The sequence below is a fragment of the Falco cherrug genome, chromosome 2 (assembly GCF_023634085.1).
Source record: "Falco cherrug isolate bFalChe1 chromosome 2, bFalChe1.pri, whole genome shotgun sequence".
NCBI lineage: Eukaryota > Metazoa > Chordata > Aves > Falconiformes > Falconidae > Falco > Falco cherrug.
Window position 1 is genome coordinate 74,827,064 of NC_073698.1, and position 22,220 is coordinate 74,849,283.

Here is a 22,220-nt window from a genome sequence, read left to right on the forward strand (position 1 = left end):
TGAGGGAGGATCTCCGGAGGCCCCGCTGAAGCTCACCGAGAGCAGCGCGCAAGGGACGGGACGGGACACGACGGGACGGGAGAGAACGAGGCGACGCCCCCCTCCAGCCCCCGCCACCACGGGAGGCGCTCAGGGCCCGCCAGCGCCGAGCGGGCGGGGTGGGCGCTGCCGCGGGGCGGCCCGGGGGGCGGGAGTGCCGCGGCGAGCCGACAGGAGGCGCCGGCGGGCCGGGAGCAAGCAGGCGGGTGGCGGGGCCGAGCGTCGGCGCTGCGCTGCCGGGGGAGCGGGGCGCTGCGGGGGGCACGGCGGGGCGGGGGGCGAGAGGAGGCTGCCCCCCCTTGAACTAAAGTCAGCGCCGGGAACGCGGAGGGGAGAGTGGGGGGGGGTCGTGCCAACCACCCCAAGCGGTCCCTGCGGCTAATGCCGTTTCTCCGCTGCTGCGCAGGAGTCCCTGCGAGTGTAATTCACCTCCCGCAGCCTTCAGCAGGAAGGAGGCTAATCCTATTCCGCGATTTAGCGGGCCGGCAGCGAGCAGGTGAGGCGGCGGCAGAGGTGGGCGCCGCGGGCCGGGGCGGCGGGCCGTGCACCTGCCTGCCCCCGCCGCCGCCGCAGGATGTCCGGTGAGTACCGCGGCCCGGCCGCCGGGCTCTGCCGCGGGGGCCGCCGTCGCGCGTGGCGGCCGGGCCGGGCCGGGCCGCTGCCCCCGGGGCCTCTCCCGCCTCCCAGCCCCGTGCGGGCGAGGGTCTCCGCGGCTTCGTTACCAGCGGAGTGCTGTGCTGTCAGCAGCCGTCTCGGATGAGGGTTTAAACTGCCTGGCCGGTGCAATGAAAGAGCTGAACTCATCGGTGCGTTCTGCCCGTAGGTACGGGCTGGCCTGCCCGGGCCTCCCTGCGCTTTCCCGGCGGGGCGGGCAGGGCTCCCTCGGGCTGAGGCAGGCAGGGAAGCTGTCCTGCATCCCTCCTTACATAGCATCGGTACCGCTGCTACTCAGTTATCCTTAACGCCCAGAGGAGCCCCTCAGCGAGGGCTGACCGCACAGGGTGGGTGCGGGTACCGTTCCGTTTCCTGACGCTCAAAACTGAGGAAGAAGTTGAGCAGCAGCCCCCCGCCCCCAGGTGGGGTTTCTTGAGCCATTTGGAAGATGTCACGAACACATCTTCCTTGGGCATTTGGCCGGGAGGATCCCCAGTTTGAATTCACCTATGTGGCACCTCAGCACTGGGGGAAGATGCAGAAAAGGGGACCTGCAAATTAAAGGGTCAGAGGACTGCGGTGTTGGTTGGTTGATTGGTTTGGGTTTGTTTTTGGGGGGGTTTTTGGTTGTGTTTTGGTTTTGTTTTTTTTTTAAGAAGGTGAAATACTGAAACACCTACCCATACATATGAAGTCATCTGTGCTGTCTCTGGATTGCTGAAACAATTATTACTATGTTTTTTTTCAAACTGGTATATTACTATTTGGAGACTAGTTTTGGGTGCTATGTATTATGCTTATTTGTGTATTAAAATATTACTGCATTTGATTTTTTGTAAGGATCACTTACTAGCTGTTCAATAATAAAATTGTAGGGTCTTGAAACAGAATGTAACTGTTTGTAACTGAAAGATACACAGTGAAAGCTACACTGAATGAGAAACAAGTCCTCTTTCTGTAGCCTTCCAAGGTAACAGTTGTAATCCCGTCTACTAAGATTTGGTATTGTTATAATAAAGGATAAGAGAGAATCTGGTTTTGGATTAGGCAGAACTCCATTAGACTAGACCAAGAGAAATACTGCATGCCCATCAAATGTCAATTTATATTCTGTCTTAAAAAGGTCTGTGTAAAGTGTCGGTTGTGCCGCCTTCATCAGTAATGTAAGTATTTCTACTGTTGGAGCCAGCCTGAAGAGGCATGGGAATTAAAATTGCCAGGTGTCATTTGTTTACCAGGGCAAGAACTGCCTCTTTGCTGAAAACTTACATAAAAATTGCTGATGGTGGTCTGACATAGCTTATTGTCTGACATCATTATTCATTTTACCTACTTAGAACAAGATGCTTCTTGACTGCTTTTAAGGTTGTGGGTGTCAGCTGGAGCAGAGCTTTCTGTTCCAGGTGCTTCTGATATGGTTGTGCTAGGTCAGAGTAATGAGGCCTGTCACTTTATTTTTACAGTAGTCTAACACTGAGACATGCTTCTGGGGGAGGATTCGTAGAGACCTACATGTGAGAGGGGGAGCAACAAAATTGTTGTTTGAAATTGCTGTGAGCTGAGGCTGGGATAATGTCATTGTCGCACGGGATTTCAGAAAGGCGCTTTGGGCTCAGCGGGCACAGGTCCAGACTGCAGCCTGCCCATCCTACAGATTGTGTCTGAAGTAGAAAGGGGGAGGTGACAGAAGAGCAACAGATGGTACTAGGGAGGAATTTAAGCAAGCAGTCATACGGCGTTGGTTAGTATGAATGGCAGTACATACTGGAGACCTAACCAGTCTGTTGGAGGCTTATAGCTATTCATTTATCTACTCTTGGTTTTATGCATAAGATAGCAATACGTTATTTAGAGTATGCTTGTAGGAAATTTGTAGCCTATGAGTCTCTGGTCTCCTGTTGCAATTTGGAGCGGGCAACCTGGCAAATTTGAGTTGTTACTCTAGGAGCTGCACCTAGAGCATGTTTATCCTTTCTCTGTCTATTAGAAGAAAGACCAAAGTATGTTTTAAAAGCTGTCTCTAGTGGATTATTACTTAAACTTGCCTTAAAGCTAGTAGGCACGTGGTTCATTCAGTGCTTGTTAATATAAGGCACTCCTAATTCCCAGTGGGTACCTGGTGTTTGTTCATTCCCTCTCTTTCTTTGAACATCAAAGTGTGCAGCACCACCCTGTCCACTTGCTGGTGCGGATTCTAAGTAAGGCCTTTAGCTGCCCTCTGACCAGTTTTCAGGCCTGTTAAAGAATTTTGCCTCTGGCAGTGTCACAGGTACTACTGCTATGAGTAATTAGCATAAGAAGTTGGTGATCTTGGCTAAAAAAGTAACAAGTTTCACATAAAATCAGCCTGACTGTAGCAATTCACTTTTGTCTTTTCTTTGTTGCTGTCTGTAGCTGTAGAGCAGGCTCTAAAATAACTTGGCAGTTACTTGCTTGAAAATCCTTGGTGTGTTCTAAGAAACTATCATTAGGTATTAAAACTGAGGAGCCACTGCTGATGGTAATGATTTTTAAATTTGCATCTTCAGGTGCTGTGTGGTAATCCAGCCAAGAGAAAAGAGCAGATTTATAAATTCATACCACATGGTTTTAATGTGATTCTTAATCATACACTTTTCTCATAATTCACTGAGAATTAGCCATAGGTTCCACAGCTTGAAAACAATTTGCTTGAAAACTTAATACTGTTCACACTGGGTGTTTTCCATGAAAAATCCTATTATCATTCACCACAAAGACTTGAAAGTTATGTGTAATGATGTACTTGACACTTAAGAAAAAAAAAAAGAAAGAAAAAAAAAGAAAAATCCAGTTGCAATGAATTTTAAATAGCTACAACTTTGGCTTTCAAACTTAAAAGATCAAATCTTTGGTTGCAGCTTGAAGTCAGTGAGTGAAATCCTGTGTACGTTGGTTTTAACGCAACATTGTCCTTGATTTCAGTTAAATGGGAATTTTCAGGTAAATGGTTTACTTTCACAAGGTGAAATGAAAATCTGATCCTTAGTATTCAGTTATAAAAATAAAATATTTACTTATAGGGACAGTGTTCCAAGGAAGATTATAAACAAGGCAAGTCAAGAAACACCTCTTCCTTGAAAACACAGGTTAGATGAAAGAACAAGTAATGGTAAAATCCTTTGGGTTTAACCCCCCTATGGATCCTGAATGGATTAGTGATGCCCCTCTACAATTTTAAAATAGCTAGGATGTGCCTCTGTCTTTGCACCAGGAATATTTTAATGTTGCATGGTTTCGGTCTTGGTTTCGGTTGCATGGATAGTTTGATTATCTATTTCATTATCTCTGTAATGATTCACTCTATTAAGAAGGCCATAATATGTATCCCACATCTGATTCTCAAAACAAGCAATTGGTTTATTTTTTGTGTGAGCCATGGGCAAGAGTTTCTTAGAAGCTGTATTTGTTCCGTAGTTGGCTTCCTTGTGGTTGTGACCACAACTTTTGCCGCAGAGGTACAGGGCATGAAAGCATGTGTAGCATGTGATAATTTGCCATACCAGCTTGCTGAACTATTTGATGGGCAGCTTGTGTATTTTTATGTGTATTACTTAAGTAAAGATTCAGCTTCTGTAGCTAAAAGAATTTGCAGAAGCAGTAAGATTATGTGTTCAGCTTTGTGGTTGTTATTTAAAACAGTATTTTAAGATTTAAACTCCCACTCATTTCACAGTGTGCTTCTTGTATTAACGTACCTCCCACATTCCTCTCAGTAGTTGTTTTATTACCTTTGTTTGGCTAAAGATGTTGCCTGACACAAAAGTGCTTTTCTTTCCTGACTCTTTGTGTCTTTCCAGAATAGTTTTATTGCTAAAGTAGCCTTCAGTGGTTTTTTATTTTTATTATTGTTTTTTATGTATGCTTATATTTATTCGTTCAACCTTCTGGAAAATTGCAGTAAGAGCTGTTTACTTGCACAGCTGTCCTTTTAAACCACTCCATGTAAGCAACTCCTTATTGTTTTCTGGAACACCCATAACTTGCTAGAGCTGTTGTTATAACAGGAGATTTGAAAGCTCCTTTTTTCATTTGCTTTGTCTGGAAATTGTGATTAAAAAAATGTTATTGGAGTTTGCTTAGCTGAAGGATCTGCAAGCTATTTTAAGCTTGGATGGATGATTCAGGGGGTTTTGGTCAAGTTTAGCACTACTGGCATTCTTCTGAGGTGCAGGGATCTGTTGCAACATCAGCAAACGCTGATTTGAATTGCTGGATGAGAATTCGGGACTGTGTGGAGATGAGTGGGGAAAAAAAGGGGGAAGAAGACAGTGCACCAGTGAATCTGTGCTTTGCTCTGGGTTTGGAGGACACGAAAAATGATACTCAGTACCTGAGAGCTTGTCACCAGCACCAACCATACTTCATTGCATACCTTGATGTTAGGTTAGAGGTTTGAACTCATTCATTTTGGCAGCCTCTGGCAGAGGCAGCCGTGAGGTCATTTGTTGGGTTCTCTGCAACTAGTCGTGTGAGATTCTTTCCTAGAGTCTCGCACGGAGCCTGGGAACTGTATGACAGGGTGTTTATGTTGTTGCTGTTGTTTGCTTGTTTTAATTTATTTAACATAATTGCTTGTCGCTTAAGATGACAGTGGCTTTAAACAAGTATTTCAACACAAGTATTTACTGACACTCTGGAGACCTCAGTGGAATTCCCCTCTGCTGTGTGACCCACTCACCTTGTTCTGCTTAATTTTGCAGCCTAAAACACTGAGGTCTTCCTCCTGCTCCAAGGAGGCTGTTCACCTTGCTGAATCATAGGTTCTGGCTCTCTCCAGGAGACCCCCAATAACAGTGGTTCTGTCAGAGGGCAGAGCTGAAGAAGCAGTCCCTGGTGATACTGCCACAGGACTGGTATCTCTACACAATACATTATGTCTCCTGTTGTGCAGGAGAGTAGCTTGCTTTATTTTTTTATTGTAACTTTTTTCCCCCATGTGTTTCTTGACAATGAGATTCCTGATTTTCCTGGAGTTACTTGAGGTAGGGATCCTTAGCTTCTGGGAGGTGTACCAATGTCAGTAGCAATTTCTCTGCATTTGTTCAGCCAGAACCGGTTACTCCAGTATAAAAAGGACAGAGCAAACAATGATGCCTGTTGGTTGGAGTCAGGAGGTTATGGAAAGAAGGATGTTTCTGGCTAGTACTTAACATCTTGGTTTTTTCCTTAGCTTTTGGCACTGTATAAACAGGAACATTTTCTTTATTGGTTGTATTATACTATGTGAATTAATCTAAATATTACAGATCAGCTTTTTGGATGACATTATTTTTGGGCAATAAGTTTCAGGCAATTATTAGTTTAAGGCTAGTCCAAAAACTTGTTATTATGTAAATCAGGCAAACAAAAAATAAATTCAGAAGCATACATTCTGCAGTCACATTCACTGGATTTTCTATTCAATTGTGTCTTCTGGGGGAGTTCGGGAGAGAAAAGAGCTTATCACAGGAGCTGCAGGTTGTTATAAGCTGCAGCCTGTAGGAAGGAACCTGCCAAAAGAGCTTATGTTAAAGCTGTAAAGTGACTCTTCTGAATTTTTCTCACAGTAACAGACCAAGCCTTTGTGACCCTTGCTACTGATGATGTGTACTGTCAAGGCGCTTTGGTTCTCGGACAGTCATTGAGGAACCATACAACATCTAGAAAACTGGCAGTACTAATTACTCCAGAGGTTTCCAGTGGGATGAGGTAAGTATTAATGTATTTTTAGAGGTTGATATTATGGAAAAATAAACAACAGCATGAAAGATTTTAATAGGATTCCTGTGGATTTCACAGCATTATGTCTGGAAGTTTCCCCTTGGCTAATGATTTCTGAGATGAGTCCCAAATAACATCTATGATAAGATTGTAAGGCTCATGAGAATTCATTGCAGAAGTAGAGCTTGTGGCTGGAAGTTGTCTTAAGTCCATAATTGGGAATATAAACTGAAAGTTTTAGTGTCTTGCTTTTGAGCTAAAATAAAGGCACTACTGGGTTTTTTCTGCAAGTTTTTCTCTTTTAGAAGGAGGTAAGATACATAACCACTTGTGACATCAGAACTCTAAAAACCTTAGGGGCTCAGTTTCAGGTGACTGATCTTAAAATATTGGTGCACGGCTATCATGATGAGAAATTATTTTGCTGCTTTTTTTTAATAATTTTCTAATTTGGGCTGTGATTTTACAGGCACTACAGAATTGCATGTACAGAAATCTCATTAGACCTGTTGAATTCAAGCCCTGTTATTTGGAGGACTGTGTTCCGTGTTAAAAGGAACCTGACATGCCATAGCTACTTAAACTCTTAGTTCTGCTTTAGCCTAGGACATGTGCAAGCTCCTGATTTCTGTATCTCATGTGAAAGTATTTGCAATGCATCTGGCTCAAGAAACATATTTTCCCATTTTTTCTGTGATTAGATGTGTAGAAATGTGTTATTACAGGCTTTTTAAAGTATGTATTTTGTCAGAACACTCTTTCCTGAGGGAACACTATATACATTTGACATCTGAGTGGATACTGAGTTCGTCAGTTTTTTCATCCCCATTCAGCGTAGGGAAAAACCTTTTTAATTTTTAATCAGGGATAGCATTTAAAAAAAGTGCATCACTGAACTATGCTTCTGAAAACCTGTACCTGCTCTTAGTTCATTACTAGTTAACTCCTGTCCCTTGAAGATCAGTCAGGCAAAAGCTAATGACTCTGAAATCTAGATAACTAGCACAGTCTTTTCTTCTCCTGTTGTTTGTATGACATCCAGGACTTTGTGGCTAATAGTGTAAGGTAAATAAATAAGCTGTGTTTAAGAGACTTTTTTTCTTGTTTCTGGAAGGAAAATTACTAACTTTGGTATGACCTGTAAATTCCCATGAAAGATAAGCACAGAAAAAAGTTTTCTTCCTAAAAGTCTCTTTTGAGGTGATTTGTAGTAATGAGGAAGTATATATTGCCTGTTTTAAAAGGTGCAGTTTTGAAGCTGGGTTTACTTGGGCATAACAGGTGCAGATGAGTGCGCTGGCAGTGTGTGCCGCATCCTGTGCAATGCGCAGGGAACACAGTATGGTGTCTTCTTTAGAATCAATTATGCAGGTTGAAAGCCGCTTTAATTTCTGCTGTTGTTTCTATAGGAGATTAAGTAACTAAAGGAAGGATTGATTTCTCCTCCAATACAGCACCTGTCATTTCTGAGTTGTGCTGGCCCCGTAGCAGAAGAGGTGATGGTTTATGTCCTGATTGATAGTTGTCACTTCAGCAGGTGATTTACAAGGACTTGTTGCTTCTGACTTCTCATTCTAACCGATCAATCTAGCCTTTGTTGTTGTTGTAATAAATGTGGTGCTGTGTGTCACTGTTTTCATGCCAGAATTGAACTCTGATGAACCTCTCTGCATTCCCTTCTTTCTCTCCACTGCATGCTCTGGTAGGTCTGTCCTTCGCAGCGTATTTGATGAAGTAATCAAAGTAGATGCACTTGACAGTGCTGACTCAGTCCGTTTGGCTCTGATGCAGAGGCCAGAACTGGGTGTAACCTTCACTAAGCTTCACTGTTGGACACTTACTCATTATAGCAAATGTGTCTTCATGGATGCAGACACTTTGGTGAGTAGAGCAGGAGCCATGGAAACATTTATGTCTGTCTTAAAGATCTACTTTGAGTGTTGGATACTTCCTTGTCAAGCAGCCTGCTGGCTTATGAATTGACCAGATTTGCTGGTGGTCACAGGAGCTCCAGCTGGCATGTTTTGGCAATGCTTACAGTTTTGCAGGCTGAATAGAAATAAATCCTGTTTTGAGACTACACTCAGGACCATCCTCAAAAGAGAGCATAAACTCACTCTGTGTATGGGCTTCTGACAGATGTTTAAAATAAATCTCATATATTTTTGTTTGGACTTATTCTGGTCAGGAAGGCAAGCCAGTTTTAAAAGGGGGGGGGGGGGGCGTGCAGAAAAAGTAATTACCTTTTTCTTTACATTTTTTAGAGGTATAGAGATAAAAATGGCCATAATTTTTGCAAGAACAATGATGTCAGCTTTCTCCTGCACATACATGGCTCACTTTGGAACACTGGGATGCATTTTAATTTAATAGGGTTGTATTTTAATTAGAAACCAAATTAAGTTGTTGTTCTCAGGGGGTGAGGCAGTGAGGCTTATGAATTCCTGCTTTACATTAGATGAGGAAGGCAACTACTTGTTTTTTATTTAAATTCAATGACAAAATCTTTCTCCTAAAAGAAGTTTTCTTCTCCTGCTTTTTTTAGTGGCTCAGTTGTGGGTGGGGTCCAGACTTTCAGCGACTGCACAGCTTGCTTTCCACCAACTTTAAAAGTGATCTGGGCCTTAACCTGATTACTTGGCTTTGGTTTTTAAGCTTCACAATGTAGTGGAACAAATCAAACTTCTGAGGTTGACTCAGTTGGAAAACTAGTAACAAGACAGTTTTTCTGCTACCCCTTTAATCAGTCTGTTGCTAACTCAAATTATTTGGATTCCCAGCTTTCATTCAGCTCTGTTGCAGTTACTGAGAATAATGGACTATGGGAACGATGAGCTAAACAAGAAGGAAATTGTGTGTTTTAATGATATGTTGTAATATTTAAAGGGACCTTCTGGAGGGTCTCTGAGGTTCATGAAATAATTTCACAGGCTTTGTACTTTTATCAGAGAAATTATGGGGAACCACAATTAATGTTGCCTTATTATACAGGTTCTGACCTCTAGCATATTTTGCATTGCCACTGCTTTTATGCTCTGCAAGCTATGGCCAAACTAGCAGCTTACCATATTGGTACTGGTTTAGCAATTCACGTTCTAGAAAAACTTTTCCTCTAACAATTTTTCTTCTTTCCTGCTGTCTCTAAGGTGCTTTGCAACGTCGATGAATTGTTTGATCGAGAAGAGTTTTCAGCAGCTCCTGATTCTGGTTGGCCTGACTGCTTTAATAGTGGTGTATTTGTGTTCCGACCTTCTTTGAAAACTTACAACCTACTGCTGCGGTTTGCTGCTGAACATGGCAGCTTTGATGGTAAGGGGCAAGGCATAAGGGGTGAAAGGCAAAACATTAGATTCCCTGTCAGTAAGCTGTTTTTCCATAACTTCTATGCCATCAGGCAGATTAGAGGAAGGCAGGAGTTCTTTGGGCTTTATGTAATTGTGTCCCCACAGAAATGTAAGGTGCAGACCTTTGCCTCTTACACTGTACTTAAGACCCATTGACTTATTGTGGACTATACTTCCCAGAAGAGGGCAATGAAGGGACATTGTGTCTGAGTCTTGCTCAGTAGGTTTTAATTTTGCTGTCTGGTTTAGGAGAGAAAAATACAGCTGATCTTCAGTCTTCTGCTCTGAGGGACACCAAAACCCTTTCCTACTCCTTTCTTCATACATTACAATAGGACTCCATTTACACTGAACTTGCATCGGAGTGGATCAGGTATTACTCACTTGTACCTGCTCACATGGCCGTATTGTCAAGTCCAAGTTACAGTCCCATGAACTCACCAGTCTCACTTCCATCCTTGGATGTTACATTTTGACATACATTTGAGTGTATGCATAATTATGGTAATTCTGTTTAATATGTTCTTTAGGAGGTGATCAAGGCTTGTTGAATAGTTTCTTCAGCAACTGGGCAACAGCCGATATTGGCAAACACTTACCTTTCCTCTATAACTTGAGCAGCAGTGCTGTATACACCTACATTCCTGCTTTCAATCAGTAAGTATAACACTGACGGACTGTAAACCTTGGTAGTTTGTTACAAACATTCTATTATAAGAGAAAATAATAATGATGTATTTGTTGATTATAAATGACAGTAGTCATTTTTATATGTAAAAATCATGTGGTAGAAGCTTAAATGCAATATGAATGCCTTACATCTGAACACAGAGAGAGTCCCAGAGTCGTCTATACTATGTTGTTTCAGAGAAGCTTTTCTCATGTTTGAAAAGATGTAGATTACTTCTGTATTAGGTTCTGACAGCTTTACTTTGAAAATTGTTCTCTTCTTTTCCAGTCAGTTCTGTGGGAAACAGTTGGTTGTTCGTTTTAAATTTTGTAAACCATTTCTTAGTTTCTTCCATGAAAGAAAATTTGTGCTAGTAAATATGACTTCAGACAATGCAGTTAGAGAAACTTTTCTGTCAGAAGGCAAGTTGGATTTAGGGTGTCATAAATTACTGTTCCAGTTGCACGAAACACTTACAGAAAGGTGAACTTAGGATGATGTATTTATGAGTAATTTTTAATATGGGATCAGTAATAACCGATTTTGTTGATTCCGTGTTTCAAGTGGTATTTATTTGTGTGTGAACAGAGTGTGCAGGAGGACTGGAAATGGTACTCCATGAGCCTGTCTGTTTCCTTCATGAACTTTTCTACTAGAATCAGCAGCTGGAAGCAAATGGCAATGCAGCCTTTTGTTTTCTGTATGCTAAATGAGATACCCTAAACTAATAAGACAGAAAAAAATATGAATATATATTCTCATATTGAATTTGCTGTTGCAAAGTGTCAAAATCATCTCACCAGTGAAAGTAGGCATGTTTCTTTAGTGGTTTATACAGGCTAAAAAACCCCAAACTATTTAATCCATAGACTTGTATGTTTAATCTCTACAGTTTTGGTAGAGATGCCAAAGTTGTTCACTTCTTGGGAGCGACAAAGCCCTGGAACTACAAATACAACCTTGAAACAAAAAGAGTGATGCAGGACAGCACCACCTCTGGATCTTTTCATCAACTGTCATTTCTTGCCTGCTGGTGGAATATATACAGTGCTAGTATATTGCCTTTGTTAGAAGAACTTCAAAAGATGGAAGAATCAGGATCTGAGGACTGCAAGGTAAGTAGTTAGCGGGAATATGCTGGAATCACAACAAAAATTCTGAAAATCATGTTTGCTAGAGGAAGGAATAACATGGTGTGGTGGGTTGACCCTGGCTGAATGCCAGGTGTCCACCAAAGCTGCTCTGTCACTTCCCCTCCTCAACTGGACAGGGTAAAGAAAGCATAATGAAAGGCTTGTGGGTTGAGATAAGGACAGGGAGATCACTCAGCAATTACTGTTGCGGGCAAAATAGGCTTGACTTGGGGAAATTAAATTTATTACCAATCAATAAAAAATAAAAGAAATAAAAGCAAATCTTAACAGACCTTCCCCCCACCCCTCCCATCTCAAGCTTAACTTCACTCCTGATTTGTCCCTACCTCCTCCCTGCAAGAGGCACAGGGGAACAGGGAATGGGTTGTGGTTAGTTCTTCACACATTGTCTCTGCTGCTCCTTCCTCCTCAGGGGGAGGGCTTCTCACACTTTCCCTGTGCTCCAGCAAGGGGTCCTTCCTGTGGGAGACAGTTCTCCACAAACTTCTCTAATGTGAGTCATTCCCGCAAACTGCTCCAGCATGGGTCCCCCACAAGTCCTGCCAGCAAACCTGCTCTAGCGTGTGCTCCTGTCTCCATGGGCCCACAGGTCCTACCTGGAGCCTGCTCCACTGTGGGCTTCCCATGAGGTCACAGCCTCCTTCGGATGCATCCCTCTGCTCCAGCATGGGGTCCTCCACAGGCAGCAGGTGGAGATCTGCTCCACCAGTAACCTCCATGGGCTGCCTCACCATGGGCTTCACCGTGGGCTGCAGAGGAATCTCTGCCCTGGTACCTGGAACTCCTCCTGCACTGGCCTGGGGGGCTGCAGGGCTGCTTCGCTCACATATTCTCACTCCTCTCTCTGGCTGCAGTTGCTGTTGCACAGATCCCCACCCAACCCCTTGTTAAATACGCCATCCCAGAGGTGCTACCACCATCACTGATGGGCTCAGCCTTGGCCAGTGGTGGGTCTGTCTTGGAGCCAGCTGGCACAGGCTCTGTCAGGCATAGAGGAAGCTTCTAGCAGCTTCTCACAGAAGCCACCCCTGTAGTACCCCCCCACCAAAACCATGCCATGCAAACCCAGTACACATGGGAAAACATAGTATCTGTTGATTGGTAGTAGCAGTGATTGCTTCTAGAAGCATCTAAACTAGCAGTTTAGGAAGAATTTTCAGTACTATTGGCTTTCCAAAGATTTCCTCCAGCCATCTTATTGATTGATGAAGCCTTTGTATGGGAACGTATGTGTATAGGTTCTGAAATATAAATTCTGAAAATTAAACACAAAATATGATACAAATTAGCCAAAGTTGATAGTCCGGCTTTGAAACAAACAGACTTTTGACTTTTTGAAGCTAAGTTGATGTAGACCATCAAACTAGCCCTTGAACTATAGTAAAATTTACCTTTTCAGAACTGCATTATAACTTGTTTTATGAGGGTCATAACAAATCAGATTTGCAAAAGCAGAGTTAATTACATTTAAGGTGTTATATCCAGTACTCTTATGTCATCAAGCATTTATTGAGCTCTTTATGGTTTTTTTTCTTCAGAAGTGCAGTAATGTATAGTTTCTATGAATAGAATAAAAAAATCTGCTGATAAACAGATGATTCTTGGAGACCAGCAGCATAAAGTAATGCGTAGAAGTAAGGTTTTTAATTTTGTATCCAGAAAAGACAATTTAAATCACACTTACACATATGTAAATTTAATATTAGACTATTGGTATCACTGAACTAATTGCATAGTCCTGTAAGATCAGTTGAACAATTACCATCAAAGCCCCAGAGAGTAATTTGGTTTGTTAACCTCATGACAAATTGGAAAGCAGAAGAAGGAATGGGTAGTTTTTGATCTCGTACTTTAACATGCTTTAATTTTTAAGAAATTGTGCAGTAAAGAAATATTTCAGCTATGGTACATTACAGTGGAAATACCTGTTTGATTTACCTGCTGCTGCTGCTGGCATAGTCGTGCGTGCAAAAATGTAAATCAATGTGCTCTAAATCTGGGACCACAGACTTTTTTGACTTTATTAACTTAGTCCTTTAATGCTGAAATCCCTGTAAGGAAGTGAAACTGTTGTAAGGTAAGACTTTCCTGCAAAATTGTATTTCAGTGGTGAGATGTTTTTGTTTTTGTTAGCACACTTTCAATGGAGTTGAAATTACACTGAAAAAGGTCAGTCCTTATGTGGCCAATTCGCTGCAAATGCCTGTGCTTCCAGAGCAGACGTATGAAAAATATCCCACAGTGTGTTCACCTGAAGAACTTGCTTTCAAAGCTGTAAGTATATTGTATATTACTGTATGCAGTAACAAAGTAAAATGAGATACTAAAATGAGATTTTATTAAATATACCTCTGATTGGGAGATTGCATCTTCTTCAGTTTAGCTGTAGCTATTGAATTTTCTTGCTAGCATCAGAAATAGAGTATTTATATTCTTTAGTCTTTAGTCACACATGCATGATGTGTCTGGAGGTTTTAAAGAGCTTGCATTAAATTCTATGAAGAGGTTACTTACTGAAAATTGTTAGGTACTGGAAATATAATATTAAAATAAAGTGTTACCAAAGTAATATTTTTAATATTAATATTCTTGTGGATTAATATATTTTAAAACTTTTCCCAGAAGTGTTGACTGAGAAAACTGTTCCTCAATTTTCTGTGATTTGGGAAACAAGGAGTGTCTTACAAGGATTCACTGATGAATATTGCAGGGGTCCTTGTTCTTTTGTCACTCTTGTGTTTGAGTGTTTTGTTGCACTGACTCCCCTTATTTTATGAATGAATGAAGTTGGACATAATATCACAGTGTTTCTGCTATTTTTTTATATATATATATACACAGGTGTAAGTCTTTATGTGTTGTATGATAAACCATACTTAGCAAGTTACAACTGGGAGAAAATAAAATTAATGTTCTAATGTCATTTACTATTGTAACTTGTGGACTACTCTTTAGTAAGACGAAGACAATTTTTACTATGTTCAGTGTTTCATCCCTTTAGATGGTAGTTACTCCATAAAGTAAAACTGTAGTTTCCTTCCTTTCTTTTCCACCCTGAACACGGAGGGGATGAAGTAAAACTGCAAAACTTCCAGCTCTATAACTTAAGAATAATTTATTTGCAAAGGATGTGTTATCTTGTGTGCCTCATGCACGTGACTCCATTGGAAATGCTCAAACTAAGTAGGGATACATTTTCAAGATGTTTGCTTAGGGTAAAAAAACCCATAATATTCACTTAAAGTAGTGCCATTCAAACTTAAATTTCTTTTATTTTTTTTGATTACCAGGATTATTTTATCAGAAGATCATAACAATTAGAAATTAATAGCCTGATTCTCATCTTACTTAGGAACGCCATATTCCACTTCTTGTTGCTTAGCTTCAGTAATCTTGTAGGATTGTTTTGGTGGAAGAGACTTCAGAATGGGGTCTGTCTCCTAATTTATGGGGGTTTATTTGGCAAAGGCAAATATTTGTGGCAATATTTTTGGGGCAATGTATCTTACTCTGTTTTGGAATACATTGTTTTGTTCTTTTCTATGAATATAAAAAGCTCATGAGTTACAGAGCAAGCTATTATCTTAAAATGAGCTTGTTGTTGCAGTTTGGCCTCATGAGTGGTAGGCATCTACTGTCAGCTAGCTTTCCAGGTTGTTTCTGTAGTCACTGAAGAATGACGGCCACTCTGAACCTATTTTAGAATGAGATGAGCTACCCTCTGGAGGTACTTATCCTAGATTGATTATAGCAGGAGCTTAGATTCAATGCCATTTTGATAGCTAAAGCTGGGTGAGATGAATTTTGTCCTTGGTGATAATATGTTCCGTTCCTTTTCCTTCCATCCACTTCCATCCCCAAGACTAAAATCACTTTGTATTGTATGAATTCACTTGATAAGGAACCTATGAAAAATATTCTCCTAATAAAACCTCAGTGGCTGTATTTTAGCAACCTGTACGTGAAGTTGAACAAACTGGTTCTAACGTCCATCTCGGTGAGCTTGACAGACCTTCAGAACAGCTTTTATTTCATCCTGCGTTTCCGGAAACATCAGAACTGGTACATGTAGCTTTCTGCATTGTACGTCTGATAATTGCATGCAAGTCTTTGCTGCCAAAATCATTTTGGGAAATATCAACTAATCATGATGCAGTGTGCAAATAAATTTTTTAATGTTTTAGCTATGTAATTCCTTAACTGCTTTCAATGCTAGGATATGATCTCTTTCTACTTTTCTTTTAAAAACTTCTAAATGTATATTTTCCTCTGCCAGCCCCCAAGTAGTAAATGCATGGTGTTAATTTTAGCTCTCCCAGTACTAATACAAGCAAAGCTGTTCTTTTTGTTGTTGTTGTTTTTGTTTTGTTTGTGGGGGTTTTTTTACCTGCTGAAATAATGTTTCCAAGGAAGTGGAAAATAAATGTACAGTGAGTCGGGCATGGAGCCTAAGCTACTAGGCTTTCCTTTGTGGTTTTGCACTGCATTTATCTGTGGGTAATGTGACAGCAGTGCCATTCTTGGTGTTGATGCGGGTGACAGGGTGTCAAGGACTTGTATCTTGTAAGGTACACAACAGAGCCATTTTCCTAGTGCGTCCTTTTGTATGCTTGTGAAGCACTATGGTGAAATACTCTTAAGACTGTGAAACAAAAGTGTAGGTGAAACTGCAGCTCCTGTGCAGCCAGGGGTGTCTGGGCCCTAGCTAAAATTCTTCATTTTTAAAAACATGGTGATTCCTGTCTTGTTAATGGCATCTGAAGCCATTGATAAGGCTTGCCAATGGTAAAGGAAGGAATCTTCATGGATTACTGCAGCTATGTGTATACAAAGCCTGAAAATTAAATACCAAATATTGTTGCATATTTGCATTTTCAGGGCACAAACATGCTCATGCTCTTCAGAGCATTTACTTATGTTTAAAGTTACATACAGAGTGGGACCCAGGGGATACATATGGAAGGATGCAGTTGCCTAAACCTGTAAATGTCACGTTGACTGTGTGAAATACCTTATACTTGCCTAGGTGCAGATCTTGTGCAAGTCCTGTGCTTTACCTTGACCAAATGGGCAGATGTAATGGATATTCCAGGACATTTCGGCAGCTTAAGCCACAGATTCCTGCCCATTAACTTCTATCCTGAAACATTTTTATGTTAGATTTGAGGGCTTCACCAGCCATTCTGGTTGATTTGTTTTGTGTATAACGTGAGATGGGTTGTTTGCCTTGGAGCCTTTTGGACTAGTACTGAAAGCAGTTTTCAGTAGCTGCCTTGACTAGTCCTTGCTATATTTCATCTTTATTACTGGCTATAATTGGGATGTTCTGGTTTTACTGACATTGGTCAATCATGGGCACAGTTTTTCTGCTATGTAGTTGAAATTATCACTAATAATGTATCTTGCATTTGTGCACTTATGATAGCTTGATCTTGAACCAGGATTCACAATTTTGGACCATCATTCAAAATGAACTAGTTATTGGTATAATGAATAGTGTCAATCTTTTGAATTAGTTTATATGGATAATGTGTCTCACATCTGATAAATAATACTGATTTTGCTGGAGATAGGTAAAACAAATGACAAAAAATTCTAGGAACTTACATTCACATAAAAGCCTGCTGAAGGCAAAATTTGCACAGATGCAATGTTATACTTTATTGTAGGAGATTTTCCACCCTAAACAGGCCATATTTGTAATATTCTTATTGTGGTGTTGCTGAGTATGCCAAGGTCTGAGTTAAGACAAGTAAAATAAATGTTTGGTAATGTTCAAAGGTGTCATGGCAAGTAGTAAAAGCATGGGAAAATGAGAGCACATAATCAAAACAAGAATGAATGTTTGAATACTGTTTGTTTTATTATTTTAACTGGGACTGCACAAAGCAGAAGTTTGACATTTGATGTTTAACTTCACAGCACCGAAATGAGAACAACCAAATGACTGTTTTCCCACTGTTCTGCTTCTTCCCACAGAATAATGTCGCACATTCTGTTTCAGAGCTGTCTATTCACTTCAGACCAGAAGAACCAATCCCAGAAGATGAACGGAGAAAATGGGAGGAAGGGCGCATGGACTATATGGGCAAAGATGCTTTTGAACATATCAAAAAGAAATTGGATGCATTTTTACATTAAGATGGAGCATACTGTAATGGCCACCATGATCTGTGTTTCTTCTGTAAATGCAACCCTTGAATACTTGGCTATTTCCATAGTTTATTTGACACCAAAGTTAAAGGGGTAGATATAGATCCTCATATATTTTGGGGGAGGATTAACAAATATGGACTCCTGTTTTTTACTGTTCAGAGTGCCTCATCTTTATTGTTATGTGTGTTTCATCTTCATTATTCTCCCATAGTGCCTTCTGAAGTATAATGAATGATAGCCTCTGAGTTTGAACTCACATTTTTATCAGTGTTCGCTGCTCCTTCCCACAGCATTCTGCAGAAACAGTCATGAATGTGAAACATGTTGGAAATTGAGATTATTTCCCAAGTGGGGATTATTTCGGAAGTACTTTTGGAAGATGCTATGAAGCTATTTAAATGAAAACCTTGTTCTTGAAACCAAATTAACACTTTTAAGGGCAACTGTAGCGTAGACTTCAATATGAGAAAAAAGTGAGGAGATGAAATCCTGGCCTCATAGGAATCTGCAACAAAACTTTGTAATTTAAGTATTCTTAGGATTAGAGGAAATTCAGACTTCATCTGAGATCACTAGTGGATGTTCTCCATATTTATAGGAAGCTGCTCAGCTTCATCGCCAGCATGATGAAAAATGGTGTAAAACTCGTTAAGACAGACTGATAATGTATGTTAACCTTTTTGTATATTGTTGCTATAGGATACTGTTGGGTTTTTTAGAAATTGTTAGCTTCACTTGCATATTCAGAGTTGCTAGTCAGAGGAAAAAATGCTGAGACTATGGTATAAACCTTCTGGTGCTTTATATCAGTTTGTTTACAGTACTTCCAATTGCAGTTGACAAACACATTCTTCTTGTTTAGCTTTGTTGCCCCATATTGCAGCCTACTTAAGTGCAACTGAAAACACAGTTGGCACTTGTTTTAGTAAACAGGCCCTTTGGAGATCTTTTAAACAATAGCTCTGTGTGGGAACTAATAAATCTGTGAGTATAGTTCCAGAAAAATCTACTAGTGAGACTCCCATTATATTAAGGATACTTATGGGGGATTGCTTTGCGAATTTGGGTATTTAAATTTAACCAATGTCAGCAAGTTTGTCTTAGCAAACAAGGATAAAGAAACACTTGAACGAAGAGCTCGACAGGCATGCTAATACGATAACAGATTTGACACAGTTATTCATGACACCACACAATATTAGAATAAGAAATCTGCAGTGCTGATGCAGGACTTAAAACATGTTTCAGTCTTAATATGTCACCAGTTTTGGTACAGATATACCTAATGAAATAACTTGGGAATTCTGTTTAAAAAGCAATGATGTAATGTTATGCATCAGAGGGATTGCCATAGATGCTAGCAGAGAAAAAGGCAGGTAGGAGGGAAGGAATTTTTGTTTCTTTTTCCTCCATCCAAAAAGATTGGGGGCAGGGGGGCGTAACTTGCACAAATTAGGAAAGGAATGAATGAGTCTAAAGGTCCCTGAAAGGAAGAAAAATTATCTTTGAGTATTTTAGAATTACTTTCTAATATTCACAATAGTGGATTTGCTTTTGTGGGGTATTTCTGATTTTATCTAGTTCTTTATTTCTCATTTATTCTAAGCACTCTTAAAGTGGGAATCTCTTTGGTGGGTCTGCTGAATTCAAGCTTCTAGTTCAAGTTAGATGTTTAGGGTCTCTGAAGTCAAAGTGAGAGATGTCCAGAAGATGATTCTTCTCAAGGTCTCCATTAATCATAAAGGGACCCTTGATACCCTGTCTCCCTTGGGTAGGTAACCTTTGTGTGTTAACGTGGGTAGGTGCGTTCTGCCGGTTGTGTGTGGTGCAGTGCAGCACTATGTGGAGATTGCAGTAGCTGCAGGGTACTCTTACTTACATAGCACTTGATCTGCTGATTATCCCCATTTCTTGGTGAACTTGTGCACCTCTGAGAATGTTCCGTTTCATAAGCGTTATTGCTAATATAATTCAAACGGGTTTTGAAGACTATATAAAACCGTAATCAACAATGTGAACTCATGCTTCATGCAACTGTACTTTTTACAGTAACTGTTAGATCTTACTGGGCACATTAATGAGATTATGGGAGAAACGTTACTGATGTGAAATCAGTAACTGAAAAGTTTTAAAATAGGCATATGACTGTAGTAAAAGGAGTTGTCATGGAATACATTTGGAAGTGTTAATATGTAAAATGGTACTGTGTGTGGATTATACAATGTTTTGCGAAGAACTGTAGTACATTAATGTCATGGAAATAAAATAGAAATGGAAAGCATATACGAAGTCATGTGTTTCTCAGATGATGCAGGGTTACAGGTTGTTTATGTTGTGCCAGCAAGTATTATTTGTGACTTGCTAGTGACTTTAATATTTTTTTTAATTTTGTTAAATTGCTTTTGAGACATTAGCACTAGCTGCTGAGCAGAATTAAAGGTGTGTGTTATAATTATTTCTACAGACATACATAATTATAAGCTTTAGTATCTCTTGAATTAGCATAGCAGTAGTTGTTTTATTACATTTCATGGAAAAACATAGCTGTGGTTGAAATCCCTGCCTGAGTTTGTGTACTGTCTTCACACAAAAAATGTTGAACTAGTTAGAAGTAATGTGGTGCCGCAGTGGATTCTAGCACAGTACTGTTGTCACCAGGGTGGGAGAAGGGAGAATCTTGTAAGCAAATTCAGAATTTGCAAGTGCTGTACTTTGGGCAGTATTTTTTGCTCTTAAGGACATCCTCCTGAAATCTTGGGGCCACAAGCAGGTCTGGGGGGTGTTGCAGGCTGCATGTTGCCGTGATCCACAGGGTTGAGGTTTGCTAAGTCAGAACATGACTTGGGAAAAAAAACTTAGCAAGCTTAACTTGGAATTTCTTCCACTAATTGTGATATAGCTTTTACCCTTAGGGTAAAGAAAGTTAAGAAGCGTAGGCTTTTTGGTGCAAGACATTGTTGCTTTGGCAATTTGGAAGGCACTGTGGAATAACAGCCTCAATGAAATGTAGAGGGAGAACTGCAGATCTTTTACCAGCTGGTCTCTGTGTGTGTGTGTGTGTGTAACTGAGAGTTTTGTCAGTATTGTTTTTAAGCCCTAGTGACCTGACCAGCAGCTGTAAAGATTTTGAAAGGCCAGACTGACCTACCGCTGTGTGGCAGACTCCGTATTTAAAGAGGACAGATTGTGTTTAAAAACAAAACATGCTGATTCTTCTGTGATGTCCTTAGAGTTATTCACAGCTAGACTTAGAGGCTAATTTCATTTGCCATACAACTATTTTATTGGTGCTCTTCATGTATAAACAGGAGATAGTGTGGGTGTGCCACAAGGAAAATTCTTGAAAATTTTAGACATGTGGGATAATTTCCTAGCCTACAGGAAAAGGAGGTGGTTGTTCTTGAAATATCACTTTACTTACTGCCTGGTGTCTTGTGAGGACCTTTCCAACTGGGTTGTTTTTGGGGAATAAGTTTTCTTTGTCTCTCTAGTTCAGTCAGCTCACATCAGTTGTTTTGTAAGGCTGACATTTGAAAAAATGCATATTTATTTTTTTTTAAACGTTGATTTTTCTGTCCACAAATGGGAGGCTGGGTTAGTGGCAGGTGGCTTCATACATTTACATGCTCCTGAAAATGTCTACTTGTTCACCAGAAACAACTCTGCAGCATGCCTGTTTGTTCCTTCATGGATCTGATTCTCTTCATTTGTTAATCCAAACTGTTCCGATTCCTATGACTTTGAAAATAACATGAGATGGGCCTGTTTTTTTTAATTCACATCTCTAATATCTTTACCTTTGTGTAAAGGTATTTAGGTCAGTCTATGGGGAAAATGTTTTAAGTATTTGATTGGGGGTTTTCCCCCAGTTTTCTCGTCGTCATTTTGGGGTTTTATTTCTGTGGGTTTATTTTTTTTTTTAAATCACCCTTGTAAGTGAGTTTAAATGCGTAGCAGTCAATTCTTAGCCTGCAAAAATACATGTTCATTTATATTAGTCATTGAAGTAGTCTGCGTTTACCACTGCCATTATTATAGCAAAGGTAGTTAAAAATACAGTGCTATAAAATTGACTTTAAACATTATAAAAACTAATTGTTAGAAGGCTGACAATGATATACTGTGAGTAAAGGAGAAAAATACAGCTGCAAGTATTTTTCCTGAATTTTACTTTGACTGTTGTCGGAACCCTTTCAACTTTAACAAACTGGAGAGAAAAAAAAAATAAAAAAATGTTAGGAGAGCCAGCCTTCGACTTGTGATTATTTTAATGTTTTTCTCACTTCAGGATGGCATAATGTTAATTGCCTTGGAAAAGTGTTTGTTCCCTTTATGGTACTGTACAGGTTTCTGGATCATAATTATAGGTGGTTTTCCTTTAGATGTGTAATATCAGGAACAGGTGATTTGTTTTATTTCAGAGAAGTAAGATTTTCAAAGCCTTCTTATAGTATTAAATACTTGGAACAGAACTGATTGCAT

At 40.3% G+C, this 22,220-nt stretch overlaps 1 protein-coding gene across 3 annotated transcripts; it reads left to right on the forward strand.

Moving 5' to 3' along the window:
- Window positions 1–284: 284 nt before the first annotated feature.
- On the forward strand, window positions 285–22,150 carry GYG2 (glycogenin 2). 3 transcript variants are annotated; one of them, XM_055703120.1, is made up of 9 exons: window positions 285–620; window positions 6,261–6,402; window positions 8,121–8,295; window positions 9,561–9,723; window positions 10,289–10,415; window positions 11,321–11,543; window positions 13,716–13,856; window positions 15,534–15,644; window positions 17,562–22,150. In XM_055703120.1, exons 1-9 carry the CDS (start codon window positions 614–616, stop codon window positions 17,721–17,723), a joined length of 1,251 nt encoding a protein of 416 aa, XP_055559095.1. In that variant the 5' UTR covers window positions 285–613; the 3' UTR covers window positions 17,724–22,150. The 3 variants fall into 3 exon arrangements, with proteins under 3 accessions (XP_055559095.1, XP_055559097.1, XP_055559096.1); XM_055703122.1 differs by having other exon boundaries at window positions 15,520–15,644; window positions 17,562–17,687; XM_055703121.1 differs by lacking the exon at window positions 15,534–15,644 and having other exon boundaries at window positions 288–620; window positions 17,562–22,149.
- Window positions 22,151–22,220: the final 70 nt, after the last annotated feature.